This window comes from Dipodomys ordii, unplaced genomic scaffold, assembly GCF_000151885.1.
Source record: "Dipodomys ordii isolate 6190 unplaced genomic scaffold, Dord_2.0 Scaffold104, whole genome shotgun sequence".
Taxonomy (NCBI): domain Eukaryota; kingdom Metazoa; phylum Chordata; class Mammalia; order Rodentia; family Heteromyidae; genus Dipodomys; species Dipodomys ordii.
The window spans coordinates 1,349,808-1,366,560 of NW_012267320.1; the positions used below are offsets into that span (position 1 = coordinate 1,349,808).

General features: G+C 41.2%; 1 protein-coding gene across 1 annotated transcript in view; it reads right to left on the reverse strand.

Moving 5' to 3' along the window:
- Positions 1–753: 753 nt before the first annotated feature.
- Positions 754–16,753, reverse strand: part of Morc3 (MORC family CW-type zinc finger 3) — a 44,267-nt gene continuing 28,267 nt past the window's right edge. The window contains exons 10-17 of the mRNA XM_013027418.1: positions 16,446–16,550; positions 13,182–13,304; positions 13,000–13,074; positions 11,789–11,834; positions 8,986–9,149; positions 5,664–6,534; positions 3,431–3,585; positions 754–1,484 (exon numbers count right to left, since the gene is read on the reverse strand). Of these exons, the coding sequence (XP_012882872.1) occupies positions 1,331–1,484; positions 3,431–3,585; positions 5,664–6,534; positions 8,986–9,149; positions 11,789–11,834; positions 13,000–13,074; positions 13,182–13,304; positions 16,446–16,550 (1,693 nt within the window). The 3' untranslated portion in view covers positions 754–1,330. The remainder of the gene's footprint in view (positions 1,485–3,430; positions 3,586–5,663; positions 6,535–8,985; positions 9,150–11,788; positions 11,835–12,999; positions 13,075–13,181; positions 13,305–16,445; positions 16,551–16,753) is intronic.

Below are 16,753 nucleotides of genomic sequence, written 5' to 3' on the forward strand. Positions count from 1 at the left end.
AAAAAATTCTAGGCAAAATAGAACTGGTTTTTGCTTACTTTATTTTTGTAAATAAAATACTGCGTCGATAGGAATTAGGAAATGAGAAATACTAGTCCTTCTGGGCATGATGGCCCTGTTTGTCTCCCAGCTGTGTGGGAGTGGTGACTAGGCAGAGTATGGTTCCAGGCCAGCCTGGACAAACAAGCCAAGTATGGTGGTACTTATTTGTAAGCCACCCCCTAACAGGAGAGGCAAAGCCAGAACCAAAAATTCTACGAAGCCCTGGGTTCCATCCCTCAGTACCACATAAACAGAAAAGGCTGGACTGTGGCTTTCAAATGGTAGAGTGTTAGCCTTGGGCAAAAGAAGCTCAAGGACAGGGCCTAGGCCGAGTTCAAGCCCCAGGACGGGCAAAAAAAAAAAAAAACAACAAAACTATTGTAAAAGTGTAAACCAGGCCATGACAGCTTTGTGTGTTTATTGGTTCTGTATTCATGATTACTGTGTAAGGAAGACTGATGCAGGCGTCCTATGCTGTCCATTATGAAATTACACTTATAATGTGCTTGGTTCCATGTTACAATGATTTGTTCCAGTGACCCTTTCATCATTTCTAAGCATGTTTTCTTGTTGCATTTCCCTTTGCATTATATTGCTTTGATAACTATAATTCAAACCAGATGTGAAAGAGAACCAAAAAAAAATGAAGAAGAAGAAGAACCTGAGACTCTATTTGAAAAAAAGGGCTGGGGTGAAGCTCGAGTGTTAGAGCATCTGCCCGGTGTGAGGCCTGAGTTCAGACCCCAGTACCATCAAAACAAAACAAAAACAAAGAAACTAATGCTCATTTCCCTCAGACACTTATTGAGACTGGTATCTTAAAACCTTACTTATAACTCTTAGAACATATCCATCTGTATTATGGCACAACCCCAACTTCAAGAAAAATACACTTTAGAGAACCAGAAAAATTGCACAAACCTTAGGAGCAACCTGAAAAGCTCTTGGTGAAAAACACCTAAGTTTCAAGGGCAATAAAAAAATATGTATGGGCTTAATTACAAATATTTACATTCAAAACACAATAAGTTAGCTAGTCAGCTGCTCAATACCAACGATTCACAGGTTTTTAAAATTATTATAATGTGTCCACAGTACTTGTGACCACATTTAAATGCATAGAATTTGGTAAAAATATGATTCTTCAGCCTGTAAAACAAGCAACAGCCTAACATGTCTGTAAAACAAAACTGTTACCTAACATACCTGTAAAACAAGATTGTTTACATTTTGAAACATGTACAATTGAAAGAACTGAGCAAATATTTTGATCACACAAATCATCCTCTTAAGTACTACTGATTTCACTCATTTGCTCCACAACTTGTCCCAAAATCTCGTCGACAACATCAACATCATAGTTCACCTGCTGCAGATCAAGATCAGGCACAATCATGGCAAGAAGCTGTCCCACGTTAACTCGCAGAGATCGAAGCTTGAGGCTGTAAATACAAACGTTAACCTTACTAGATGAGCATCATAACAGATAGCTGTCATACAGAAGCTACAAATCAAAACTCTGTAGAATGATAAGGTCAAGAAATGTAAAACCTTTCCTGAATAAGAGAATTTAATAATTCATTTTACCCATAAGATGCTAACCTAGATCCAAGTAAAGTGCTTCATAAAACTAGTGGCAGCCGGACTGGGAAGGTGGCTCAGTGGTAGAGTGTTTGCCTTGAATGCATGAGGCCCTGGGTTCGGTTCCTCAGCACCACGTAAGCAAAAAGAAAAAAAGCCGGAAGTGGCGCTGTGACTCAAGTGGTAGAGCACTAGCCTTGAGCTGAAGAGCTGAGGGGACAGCGTTTAGACCCAAAGTTCAAGCCCCATGACCAAACAAAAAAAAAAAAAAAATAACTAGTGGCTCAGTTTGGTTTTTACTCATACTTTGTTTGCAAACTGGAAAAACAGAATCTACACATTAATTATAGATGTGTTATATCATATGAAAAACACATTTTTCTTTGAAAAAAGAAAAAAAGTGTGATCAAATAAGCTTGCCAAACTGAGGTAAATAAAATGTTAAGCAAGCTTGTAATTAAAAGTACAGTATTTCTCTGAGCTTGTTCTCAGGCTTACTGACTTTCCATTTATCGAGATTTATAAAGAATAGTGTCATGAAAAACTCTAGATTAAGATCATTAATATTGCCAGGTGCCAGTGGCTCACTCCTATAATCCTAGCTACTCAGGAGACTGAGATCTAGAAACTGGTTTGAAGCCAGTCCAGGCAGACTTTTACCTCTGCTTCACCAGCAAAGAGCTGAATGTGGAGCTGTGACTTACGTGGCAAAACACTAGCAGTGAAAAAGCTGAGTGAAGAGTATAAATCTCTGAGTTCAAGACCCAGTGCCAACACATAGATACGTGTGCACACACACATGCACAAATGCATATATCATGCACATGTGCACTCACAAACACACAAGGTAATTATGATCATTCCATCCAAATTTATGAATGTCAACATTTTATCCTCAAAAGTAGCTGTATGTGATGACAAGCCTGTAAGAGATCCCAGCACTCAGAGGCTGAGGCAGGAGGATCATGAATTTGAGGCCATCATGGAGTACACAGCAAGTTCCAGGCCAGACTGGCTACACTGGTAGGCCCTATCTCAAAAACTTCAGCAAGAACAAAATGCACAACCAACACAATAAATCTAAACAGAAACTCGAACACATTTTGGATCTTACTGAGAAATGATGGATAGGCATTCACTATTTTGTTTTAATAGGATGTCTGAATAATACCTATTCTGGGACCATTTCTAGTTAATTTTGTGATTTCCTACAAGATTACAGACAGACTGCATACAGTAAAAGAAGGGTAGGAACTCACTTAGGTAAAGTAAAAGAATCAGGTTGAAAAGCAAGTCTCAAAAAATATCCCCTCAGGGCAGGGAAGGTGGCTCAGTGGTAGAGTACTTGCCTTGCATGCAGGAAGCCCTGGGTTCAATTCCTCAGCACCACATAAGCAGAAAAAGCTGAAGTGGCATTGTGGCTCAAGTGACAGAGCACTAGCCTTCAGCTGAAGAGCTCAGGCCCAGGCCCAGAGTTCAAGCCCCATGACCAACCAAAAAAAGAAAAAAAGTGTTCCCGGTCATCTAGGCATGGCCAACTTCATGTGTTCCTTCAAGATCTAGCTTAGTTTGTACTTTTCCTCAAAAATGTATGATACCACTCTAAATTCCCATTTCACTTAAACGAACTAAACTGCCAGCACTTTGCAGGGATGAGGTGTGCCTTCTCTCCATTATGGGGGGGGGGGGGAAGGGAGTGGTGATGAGGTGGACAACAATGGCATCTTCTGATAAATTTGTGCTCACAGATAATAAAACTAGCTTGCCAGTCACAACTACAGCCCCAGCCAAGCTTCATGTAGATCACCTTTCCCTGTCTGTGTAATTCACAGCTTCCTCCATCCCGGAAGTGGAAACCTCTGCTCCTATTTGCTGACTTGTAGACTTCAACTGTTCAATTTCACTTTTCAGTTCTTCACACTGAGAACCAATCTGTGATTTCTCCAATGTTAGTAATTCAACCTGACCAAAAAAAAAAAAAAAGAATGTTGTAACCATCTTAACCACTGTTAAGATCCAAATATAAGCTAAGAAACATAGAGAACCACATTGATGAAATTAGAAGTATTGAGGGGCTGGGAAGGTGGCTCAGTGGTAGAGCGCTTGCCTTGCATGCCTGAGGCCCTGGGTTCGATTCCTCAGCACCACATAAAGAAAAAAGCCGGAAGTGGCACTGTGGCTCAAGTGGTAGAGCGTTAGCCTTGAGCTGAAGAGCTGAGGGACAGCATCTAGGCCCCACAACCGGACCCCCCCCTCCGCCCCCAAAAAAATTAGAAGCTATTGAAAAAAGAAAACTTTTCCTAGTGCTGAGGATCAAACCCAGAACCTTGTCCTTTTGAGGCAAGCACTCCATCACCAATCTACATCCCCAGAATCCAAATGTCTCCTATAAACAAAGTTACGTTTGTTTATAGCTCTACTTCTACATCTTTATTTTGCTTTTTTCTTGGTGGGGCCTTGCACTTGGTGGGCAGATGCTCTACTGCTTGAGTTATGTATCTACCCCTTTTACATCTTTTATAGGGGGGAGGGGGGTCATGGGGCTTGAATTCTGGGCCTAGGCGCTGTCCCTGAGCTCTTCAGCTCAAGGTGAGTGCTCTACCACTTGAGCCACAGAACCACTTCTGGTTTTCTGGTTGTTAATTGGAGATAAAAGTCTCATGGACTTTCCTGCCTGGGATGGCTTTGAACTGTGATCCTCAGACCCCAGTCTCCTGAGTAGCTGAAATTTTCGGTGTGAGCCACTGGCGCCCGGCTTCCTTTTACATCTTTTTATAGTAAGAGAAACAAAATGTTCATTTTGCCAGGCACTGGTGGCTCATGTGTGTAATCCTAGCTATTCAGGAGGTGAAGATCTAAGAAAACCAGTTCAAAGCCAGCCCAAGCAGGGAAGTCCATAAGATTCTTACTTCCAATTAACCAGCAAAAAGCTGGAAATGCGGCTGTGGCTCAAATGGTAGAGTTCCAGCCTGAAGTAAAAAAGCTAAGGGACAGCACTCTGGCCTCAAGTTCAAGCCCCAGTAATGGCACCAAAAAAAGTTGTCACTCTATTAACCAAAATTCAGTGGTCTAGAAAGGAAAACACTAAGATACTATAATGGTTAAATATATGAAAGTCACATTAGTTTTCATTTCATAGACACTCAATATTAAATTACAACACTGACTTTATACTGATCTGTACATAGACTATCATTCGGCTCCTGAGCTAACCTATCATTAAGCATGAACTAAGTAGTTACATCAATGTTCTATCAGCAGATGAGGAAACATAACACCATACTGTGCCTTTTTTTTAAAGCAGGGAAATCCTTTTAGGCGCCACATAAAACAATTATATATAATTTTGAAAAGGACCTTCCTAAATCTGAGGTGGGATACATGCAGAGGCTACCATCTATGTCCTGATATCTACCGTTTTTCTCCTTCTTCCTCAGTAAAAGAACCCTTGAAGAGAGACTGCATTGTCCAGGCACCCATTTGCCAGATGAAATCTAAGCAACCACTCTCTTTCTCCCTCCTGTAGCTTAGAACATAGATGCAATGGCTGACCTAGAGACACCCCAGTCACAGCTGCACCTTGAAAAGCAAAGAAACAATGCAAAAGTGGCCCAGATATCAGGTAACTGTGGAGCTGCCACTTTGGAGGGGTATAATGCCAGTTGTGCACAGCTAATCCTAACAATGCTTCATCTGTAAAATAGAGACATTAATACCTATTTGTATAAAGTTATCAAAAGGTATGCTTACAGTGGATGCAATGTACCTAAGTGTCTAATAGGGATGATAGTGGTATTCTGGTATACTGGATATTGATATTCTGTTCACTGGAGGCCACTAACCATACTTGGTCAAATCCTACTATTTTTCAGCAATCTTTTCAATATACTGTAAGACCCCAATATGTCAGGATATGTCCCTATGCTTCCAAAGAGGCCCACTCCCCAGTTTAGAACAGAATAGTATTAGGATTACTGAAAGTATTCTAATGCAGAACTGGCACTAAACGTTTAAATGGCTGTGTGGATGCTATGACTTACCTCGCTTTTATACTGGTCCCTCTCGATAGTGCACTTGTCCAGCTGTCTAAATACATCATCGAGTTGCACAGCCATTTCATCCATCTCACTTTTACTCTCACTGTTAGAACAGTGACTGCATTCAGCCTTTATTTGTTGCAAAGCACTACACTGGGTTTTTAGCCTTTCTATTTCCTCCAAAGCTTGCTGATACTGAGATACTATAGGGTCTGGACTTTCAGATTTGCCATTAATACTGTCAAGTAAAAAGACACTGTCAGTTTCAGTAGACTGATGGCAAGTTTCCTTCTTTACATATTTGTCATTCATTTCCAGTATCCTCTGTTGTAACACCTTGATTTGGTCAGTAAACATATGACACTGTCTCTTATAATTATCTTTTTCCTGGGTAACTAAGTGTAGCTCATTTCTCAGTTCTTGCAACTGGCAGCCAACGTCATCTGCAGACTTACTGATGGTTTCCTGGGCCTCCTGTATCTTTGCTTCAGCATCTACACAGGTGGGCAGTATTGCTAGATCATTTCCTGCCCCTATCTCATCTTCAATAGCCTCTTCCTTTTTGACAACTAAAGTCGGTGCTTCAGTCTGGGTGGCTGCAGCAGTACCCTGATCACACTTATTTGTTGAACTTGTCTGCCCACAAAGTTCAGTACAGCCCACAAGCTGAAGTGCACTTTGTTCAGTGTGACTCTGTTCTGGCTTAACTTCAATGTCATGATCTACTGCAGGTTTGGGAGTACTGTTTTCTTCTAAGATGATGACATCTTCATCATCATCAACTTTGAAAGCTGAATTTTCAAACGTTTGGTTATTCAGTCTCCGATTCTTTGAATTCAAAATTGGTGAACGAGGAGAAAATCGCCGTTTCAGGCTGGAAAAAAAGTTTATACGAGATTATAAAATGTGAATATTGAAGACAACCAGAAGTTATCAATCTAACAAACACACTACTGTAATAATTATATAATTATCATGAGATTCTAGGAAATGCCATTGTTCATTTAAAAAAAAAACTGATACCATAATTTGAACTTTTGCTCAGTTGGTGCTCTTACTTGAGCCATGCCTCCAGCCAGGCTTTTTGCTAGTTATTCTGGAGAGGAAGTCTTTCATACATTTCTATCACGCTGCCAGTGACCCGGATCTCTGCCTCTTAAATAACTAAGATTATAGGCAGGAACTACTATTTCTGTCCACATTCACTGATCAAAGGAAAAATTTATAAAGTAAACCAATATTTGCTAACATTTCATCTATAAGTTCTCTGACTCTAAAATGGACTCATTGTTTTCTTCATTCACATAGTTTCTTATAAATTTATCACGAGTACTGTGTCTCACACTGGTAAGACACCTATACTGGTTTGCTAGTTGGCCTTATGTGCCAGCCTTCTTGGTGTCAGGATTCACTTTCCATGAGTTTACTGTCTCATACTGAGATGGCACAATCTCCCACAGTACCTTCGGAAGGGAAGAGAGGACTAACAAATGTGAAATTCTACAAAATGAAAACATCTTAAGCCAAATATGGTGCTGCATGCCTATACTCACAACACTAGGAAGCTAAGACAGAAAAAGATAGTAATTTCAAGGTCATAGTGAGGTCCCTGAACTTACAAAGGAACAAAAGCCAAGGACTGGTGACTCACACCTGTAATAAGAGCTACTGAGGTTGAGATCTGAGGATTGCTATTCAAAGCCAGCCCAGGCAGCAAAGTCTATGAGATTTTTATCTCCAATTAACCATCTAAAAATCAGAAGTGGAGCAGTAGCTCAAGTGGTGGAGTGACTGTTCTAAAAACTTTGAAACTGGAAACTATTTTCTCAAAAATTAAAATATAAAAAAAATTAAAATATTTTTATTGTTACAGGTAATTCACCTTTTCCTCCCAAAGATTTCTATTTATCTTATGCTGTATAATGTTGTGACAACAGGTGTTGGAATACATCTTTTATATTTAGAGACACTCTACAGGTAGTGGAAATCAATTTTATTGTATTGACTTCTCTTCACCTAGTTCTTGTTCCCAATTTCCTACTCTGAGACTCCCTTACTCAGATGTTGTCCTCTTGGGACTGCTTTTTTTTTTTTTTTTTGGCCATAGGGCTTGAACTCAGGGACTGGGTGCTGTATCTGAACTCTTTTTGCTCAAGGCTAGCGCTCTACCACTTTGAGCCACAGTGCAACTTCTGGTTTTCTGGTGGTTAATTGGAGATGAGAGTCTCATGAACTTTCCTGCCTGTGCTGGTTCTCAACTGCAATTCCCAGGTCTCAGCCTCTTGAGTAGCGAGGAATACAGGTGTGAGATATCGGTGCCTGGCTTGGGATTGTGTTTTTTTTTTTTTAAATCATCATCCATTCAGATTCTTTTTGGTGCTAGTCCTAGGGCTTGAACTCAGGAACTGGGCACTGTCCCTGAGATTCTTTTCTGCTCAAGGCTAGTGCTCTACCACTTGAGCCACAGCACCACTTTGGCTTTTTTTGAGAAGTTTGTTGGAGATAAGAGTCTCTTCAGATCTCAGCCTCGTAAAATTACACTGTGAAGAACCAGCAGCGCCTGGCACCATTTATCCTTTTATTCTAAGGAACTTAGATGTTCATCACTACTTCACTTCTACTCAATAAGTGTCCACTATTGTCTTCTAGTCCTTTTATTTTGGATTCCTATGTGAAGATCCCACACCTGGTGGTACTTGGCTGTCTGAAGAAACAGACCAACTGGGGCAGAAAATCTGGGAGATTCTATCATCAATTAACCATGAAAATTTTTAAAAATGGAGTAGAAGTGTGGCTCTAGGGGTACAGAACCAGTCATGAGCAAAAAAAAAAAATCTGAGCAGCCCTAAGTTCAAGCCTTGGTATAAAGGGGAAAAAAGTAGTAATTCTAATACTACATCGAAGTTCAGAGAGGTAACAATTTGATCAAGTCCCACATTTAATATTTAGTACTTTCTGTGAGTGGCAGAAGTGACAAAGCGATCTGTCCCTAAGACTTCTTTTTTGGGTCCGGTTGTGGGGCCTGAACTCTGGGCCTGGGCGCTGTACCTCAGCTCTTCAGCTCAAGGCTAGCGCTCTACCACTTGAGCCACAGCACCATTTCCGGCTTTTATTCTTTTTGCTTATGTGGTGCTGAGGAATCGAACCTAGGGCCTCAGGCATGCAAGGCAAGCGCTCTACCACGGAGACACCTTCCCAGCCCTCCCTAAGACTTTTTACATTTATGCCAACTAGAATCTCCTTCAAGTGTGTTCCTACCACACACTGTCTCATGAAGGTTTTATCTGGCATCCACAAATAGAAAAACCAAATTTTGACCACTAACTTGGACTCAGGTTCAGCCTGGGGTGAAATTCGCTGGTTGCTCATGAGTCTTGTTGTGTAGGGACTTGCTACTTCGGAAAGATGTCCTCTTGGCACACTCTCCTTCACAGAAGGAAAGCTTGGGCTGGAAACAGGGGGTGTCCGAAACAGCAGGTCAGCATTGATCTGTAGGAGAAATAAGAATGAATCTTTAGAACTACTTTAATAGGACATGCCTTAAACAAAAGGTAAGACTGTAATCCCCCTACTTTGACTCTGGAAGATATTGAGAATTATTCTAAACATGTAAATGACCAAGAATCAACATAACACTGAGCCAAATGGGCCTGCCTGTGTGCTAAGAGTGGGTTTCCATTTTTAAAGGATCAGAACAAAACAAAGACCAACAGTAGTGCACGAGGTCCACAAAGCCCAAACAGCCTTACTATGTAGGACTCATCAAGACAAATTTAAAAACAAATTTTTCTTTGAGAAAAAACCTGAACATAATTAGTTATAAAAGCACTGCCTTGGGCTGGGAAGGTGGCTCAGTGGTAGAGCACTTGCCTTGCATGCATGAGGCCCTGGGTTCGATTCCTCAGCACCACATAAGCAAAAAGAAAAAAGCCGGAAGTGGCACTGTGGCTCAAGAGCTAGAGCGCTAGCCTTGAGCTGAAGAGCTGAGGGACAGCGCCCAGGCCCAGAGTTCAGGCCCCACAACCAGACCCACCCCCCCCAAAAAAAGCACTGCCTTTTGCATGGCACCAGTGGCTTATGCCTGCAATCCTAGCTATTCAGGAGGCTGAGATCTAAGGATCTTGTTTGGTAGTGAACCTGAGCAAATCTGCATCTCTCATTAAGCAGCAAATAGCCAGAACTAAAGGCATGGCTCAAATGGTAGAGTATCAGATGTGAACACAAAAGCTAAGCAAAGCATAAGGCCTTGAGCTCAAGCCTCAGTAGCAGCACACTATTAAAAAAAACAAACAAGATACTACCTTTAAAAATGAACTATACCACTTGTGGGCAGGGGAGGAGGAAACTGGAGGACACTAAAGGATGGGGCAACATTGTCCAAGAAGAACCATACTCATTACCTGATTTACGGAGTTGTAACCCCTCAATAATAATAATAATAATAATAAATTTTTATAGGCCATTATTCTTTCCCCACCTGTTTTCACCCAAAGCTATACTAGAAAACATTTCAGCATAATCATAACCAAACATACACTTCTCACAGCAGAACAAAACTTCAAAATTGGGGGAGGGGGGAGGCTGGGAAGGGATGTGAAGGGTAAACCAAAGGAGGAGGCTGCAATGCTTGGTAAGAAATGTACGCATTATCCTGCCCATGTAATTGTAACCCCTCTGTACAGTATGTTCACAAATAAAAAAAAAAAACTTCAAAATTATTTTAGTACTTATTATATGCACACAGTTCAGCTGGAGTTTTTTTTTAACATTATTTTTTTTTGTAAAGATACTATACAGAGGGTTACAGTTACATGAGTGAGGTAATGAGTACACTTCCTCTTGAACATTGTTACCCCCTCCATTTCAGCTGGAGTTTTTTTGGGTATTGTGCTAGGGTTAAACTCAAGGCCTTGCATATGCTAGGCAAGCACTCTACTACTGAGCTATTTCCCTGCCCATAGATTTTAGCTCGAGCTTGTTTCAATCTTGCAAGCATTCTGGTCCGTTCTGAGCTCTATGATTACAAGTATGCACTACCACACCCAGCAGCCAAAGCTCTGTAACACTATCAAAGAAATGTAAAGGTCAGGTTGAGTAGCCAACAAAGGGGTAGAAAAGTGGCTCCCTGGATGCTCCTGAAGGACATGGTTCCTTTTGCCAGTCATGGGGCCTGAACTCTGGGCCTGGGCGCTGTCCCTCAGCTCTTCAGCTCAAGGCCAGTGCTCTGCTGTGCTCTAACACTTGAGCCAAAGCACCACTTCCGGCTTTTTCTGCTTAAGTAGTGCTGAGGAATCGAACCCAGGGCCTCATGGATTCAAGGCAAGCGCTCTACCACTGAACCACCTTCCCAGCCCCTACTTTTTTTTTTTTAATGGTGGCACTAAAGAACTAATCATAGGCCTTGGGCTTGCTAAGTGCTCTACCATTTGGGCTAGACCTTGGGTCTTTGTTGGTGATGTTTGTTTGCTTTTAGAGTCATGCGTACAAATCCTCTTCAAACTTGTCTTCAAACTTGTAATCCTCCAGCTTCCTTCCAAGGGCTGAGATTACAGGCATGTGATACCACACATAGTTCTCTTAACAATAAAATTCTTTGGGTTTTTTTTGGCCGGTGGTAGAGCTTGAACTCAGAGTCTGGGCATCATCCTTGAGCCTCTGTGCTCAAAGCCAGTACCCTATCACTTGAGCCAAGCACCACTTTCGGTTTTCAAGTGGTTAACTGGAGATCAGAGTCTCACATGGATTTTTCTGGGGTTCAAACCTCAATCTTTAGATTTCAGCCTTTCTGAGGATGATCCTGTAGGATTAGAGGTGAGCCACCAGTGCCCAGCTAACAAAGTCTTAAAAGATGACACTCAACAAAACAATACAACTAACAGTATAACTAATAGTTAGACTATTAGTCTAGTCTAGTAGTCTAAACTAACAGTTAGGTTAGAAATTAAGAGTTAGGGGGGAAAAAAGGGCAAGAGGGATACAAAAAAAGAGACTGTAAATCTGAACAAACAAGGTCCTTGTGATTTGTTATGTAAGTCCAAAACTTTAGAATTCAGTATTAATTAAACTAAATACTACCCAAAAAAAAAAAAAAAAAAAGACAGAAAATATAAAATGGAAGGCTTAATTACCCGAGGAATCAGTTCTGGTTGTCTGATTCTGAATCTGTCCTTGTTGCTTTAAAAGAAAGATGAGAATGAACACACACACATATATATATATACATATATTTATCTCATTATTACTTTTCAATCCTTTGTTTTAGGGCCATCACTACCAAATTACTCAGATTTGCACACTGACCTTTACTTACAATCATTAGCAAGGCAAACCCCTAGAGGAGGAAATCTATAAAAAAGTTCTCATGTTTGACAGAAGCTTTCAATTTCCACAGCTTTGAATCTCAGACCTTTGAGTTGGGAAATCACACAAGCTTCTCTTTACTTCTGATAGCACTTCTCATTACTTAAAGAACCATGCACTAATAAATTTTAAAAATAAAAGAACAAAACCCACACAATATGAAGATTCTTGGTGGACCTGGACTTAACCAGAGTTCCCAAAGCCAATCTTTTCCTACCTACTTTGTTTATTCTTTTCTTTCACACCTTTACTCTAGTTAAGCTGGACACATCACTTGCTCCCTCTAATACTCTTACTGTATTTGTCCAGTAAAGAGTACTGCAAAATGGTCTCCTTATGAACTTGTGACTCATATCTGTCCTCCTGCCCCCCCCAGCCATGAGAAATCCCTCTGTAGAGACTACTTGTGAGGCTGGATTTGCAGCTAATATAGCAACATCAACTTTTTTTTTGTCAGTTGTGGGGCACTGTCCTTCAGCTCAAGGTTAGTGCCCTACCACTTGAGCCACAGTGCCACTTCCGGCTTTCTGGTGGTTTATTGGAGATAAGAGTCTCATGGACTTTCCTGCCCAGGATGGCTTTGAACCGTGCTCCTCAGATCTCAGCTTCTTGAGCATCTAGGATTACAGGTGTGAGCCACTGGCACCAGGCAGCACCATCAACTTCTAAGTGGCAAGACACCATCAAGTCCTCTTGCAAGAGTGTGCGCTCCTAAAGGGAGCACTGAAAGGGTTCATCTATCAAGGCTCAAGGCACACAGGGTAAGTATCTCACTGATAAGAGACAATAAACACCCAGCTTAAACAGCAGCTACTCAAAGCACAAGAAAATAGCATTTGCTGTACTGCATCATCCTTTAATTACATTAGCTTAGTCTAATGTAAGAAACATCAATTAAGCTGCCAACATTTTTGCCAACATTTTGCCAAATATTTGAGATTTGGGTAGTATCCTTGCTGTATATTAATTCCTTACTTACCTCTTTTTGTAAGTTTTTTCATAAGTGGGATGTACCAAATCCTCATCTTCAGGTTCTTCTGGAACTTCACAATTTCTAGACAGAAAAATCACAAGGGAATAACACATCGCCCTGGCCTACTCATACAGCTCAAACAATACTTTTCTGCCTTTCCGAAAAGGGTACTCCCAACTATATGGTACCTGAACTGTGGGTCAGGGTTATTGGAGCAATACCATTTTTCAGGAAGTTGATCTATCCCATCTGGTAATTTTCGCCACTTTAGACAAGCATCACATTGAACCCATGTCTGATCAGGACGCTTCCTATAACAAACACATGAACAAAATACAATCTTAACTACTTCACCAGGTTTTCTCTAGAATATCTGCTACATAATACCTATAATTACGTTCCTGAAAATTCCGTGATAACCACATTTACTATATACATCAACTTAAAATTTTAAAAACCATTTTGGTTATCTTCAAAGGGGCAAAGTCACACACCAATACAAACAAGGCAAGTTAAATGTTTTGATTAAGGGGACACTATTAGGCTGGGAATGTGGTTTAGTGATAGAGTGCTTGCCTAGCATGTATGAGGCCCTGGATTTGATTCCTCAGTACCACATACACAGAAAACGCCAGAAGTGGCGCTGCCACTCAAGTGGGAGAGTGCTATCTTTAAAAGAAGCTCAGGGATGGGGCTGGGAAGGTGGCTCAGTGGTAGAGCGCTTGCCTTGCATGCCTGAGGCTCTGGGTTCGATTCCTCAGCACCACATAAGCAGAAAAAGCTGGAAGTGGTGCTGTGGATCAAGTGGTAGAGCGCTAGCCTTGAGCTGAAGAGCTGAGGAACAGCGGCCAGGCCCAGAGTTCAGGCCCCACGACTGGACTCCTCCTCCCCCCCTCAAAAAAAAGAAGCTCAGGGACAGTGCCCAGGCCTGAGTTCAAGCTCTAGGACTGGGGGAAAAAAAAGAGGACACTTTAATTAAACTGGGCATTGATGGCTCACACATATAATCCTCATGGTTCAATCCAGACAAGTCCATGAGAGTCTTTTCTCCAATTAACCAGCAAAAAGTCAGAACTGGAGCTGTGGCTTGCTAGCCTGGAGCACAAAAGTTCAGGGACAGCGCCCAGGCCCTGTGTTCAAGCTACAGAACTAGTACAAAAAGAAGACAGGTGGTGGTGGCTCATGCCTATAATACTAGCTATTCAGGAGGGTGAGATCTGAGGATCATGGTTCAAAGCCAGCTCAGTCAAGAAAGTCTATGAGACATATCTCCAATTACCCACCAGAAAACTGTAAGTGGAACTATGGCTCAAAGTGGTAGAAAACTAGTCTTGAGCAAAAAATGCTCAGGGCAACAAAAAGGCCCCGAGTTCAAGCCCCACAATTGACTAAAACACAAAAAAATTTTAATAAAGCAAAGGGCTTCATACCTATAATTCTAGTTATCCAAGAGGCTGAGATCAGAATGACCCAAACTAGCTTACGCAATAAAGTCCTTGAGACTCCATCTCCAATTAGCCAGCAAAAGCCAGCTGAAGACATGACTCAAGTGACAGAGTGCTAGCTAAAAGAAACTTGAGATTCTGAGTTCAAGGCCTGATACCAACAAATAATTAAAAATCAATAAACCAAGTTATGAGGGTATAGCACAGTGAGAAAGGGCTTAGCTAACATATGCAAAGCTTTGGTATTGATCCCCAATACTTCACAAATAAATAAATATTTACATTCGGGGGTGGGTGGGTGTGATGGGAAGGGATGGTAAGGGGAAACAAAGGAGGAGGCAACAATGCTTAATAAGAACCCTGCCCATTGGGGCTGGGAAGGTGGCTCAGTGGTAGAGCGCTTGCCTTGCATGCCTGAGGCCCTGGGTTCGATTCCTCAGCACCACATAAGCAAAAAGAAAAAAGCCGGAAGGTGGCACTGTGGCTCAAGTGGTAAAGCACTAGCCTTGAGCTGAAGAGCTGAGGGACAGGGCCCAGAGTTCAGGCCCCACAGCCAGACCCCCCCCCAAAAAAAAAGAATCTGTCCATGAAATTGTAACCCCTCTCTATGGTATTTTCACAATAAAAATAATTTACATTCCTATAAAACTACAAATTATTTTATAAAACATTGCTTCAAGGGATTGCTACTGTTAATATTTAAATCCTGGCAGAAATTTTTCATGCTTATAAATGCAAAATTGATATATTGAACAGTATCTTTTTTTTTTTTTTGGGTCTGGTCGTGGGGCCTGAACTCTGGGCCTGGGCGCTGTCCCTCAGCTCTTCAGCTGAAGGCTAGCGCTCTACCACTTGAGCCACAGTGCCATTTCCGGCTTTTTTCTTATGTGGTGCTGAGGAATCGAACCCAGGACCTCGAGCATGCAAGGCAAGTGCTCTACCACTGAGCCACCTTCCCAGCCCTGAACAGTATCTTTCTTATCTTTTACTCTAGTTGGTTATCTTTCCCTACCAATACATTTATGTAGTATTCACTCATTCATCAGATTCTTTTTTTTTTTATTGTGAAAATACTGTACAGAGGGGTTACAATTACATAGGCAAGATAATGAGTACATTTCTTATCAAGCCCCTTCCCATCACTTCCATCCTCCCCCCTCATCAGATTCTTGGTATGTGTCAGGTGTGTTTCCAGGGCTTGCCAGGCAGTGCTCTTAATTCTTACAATGCTCAGTGTTTAATTCAGACACCTGAACACAACGACAGCCTACAGAATGATTATTCATACCAATGCTTCTCAAAATATAAGCATTTTTAGAATGGTCATATCTATGTATGTCGTACATTCAGCTAAATATTGTTTATGAGTTCTGTATGTAATGCATACCTAAACCATTTTTTTTTGTAGTGTGCTGATTGATATTGTACATTTCTTACCATGAGTAAGTTGTAAGTATATGAAACACTGTATGTATACTCTAATATTCTATCTTTTTTTTTTTTGGGGGGGGGGGCCAGTCCTGGGACGTGAACTTAGTCTGCGCACTGTCCCTGAGCTTCTTTTACTCAAGGCTAGCACTCCACTAGACTTGAACCACAGGGCCACTTCCAGCTTTTTCTTTTTTTGTCAGTCGTGGGGCTTGAACTCTGGGCCTGGGTGCTGTCCCTGAGCTCTTCAGCTCAAAGCTAGCATTCTACCACTTGAGCCACAGTACCACGTCCAGTTTTCTGAGTGGTTTATTGGAGATAAGAATCTCACAGTCTTTCCTGCCCGGGCTAGCTTTAAACTGAGATCCTCAGATCTCAGCCTCCTGAGTAGCTAGGATTACAGGTGTGAGCCACCAGCGCCCTGCCAGCTTTTTCTGTTTATGTGGTACTGAGAAGTCGAACCCAGGATTTCATGTATGCTAGGCAAGCACTTTACCACAAGCCACTTTTCTAGCTCTCTAATATACTGTATCTTGATATCCGCTATGGTGACTTGGTATTTTTTCTATATGAACTTACTGTATATCTTCAACTGGCAAGCTTAGAGGATATTCTGCATTTTTCTTCACTTTCATTTCATTCCAGTAATCATTGAGCTTTTCTCCTAATGCTGTTATTGTAAGCCTTAAAAAAAAAAAAAGTTGTAAAATGTCAGATCAATTCAAGAAAAAATATTATGACTGAAATTTTTTCAAATATAAAACAAATAATCTAGCAATGATTACATGGACACAGTGAGGAAGGAGAACTTTCAAAATGTGGGGTTAATAGACAATATTCAAAGTAACAATCTTCTATAAGGACCCTCATAAGTTCCTAAGGCAAAG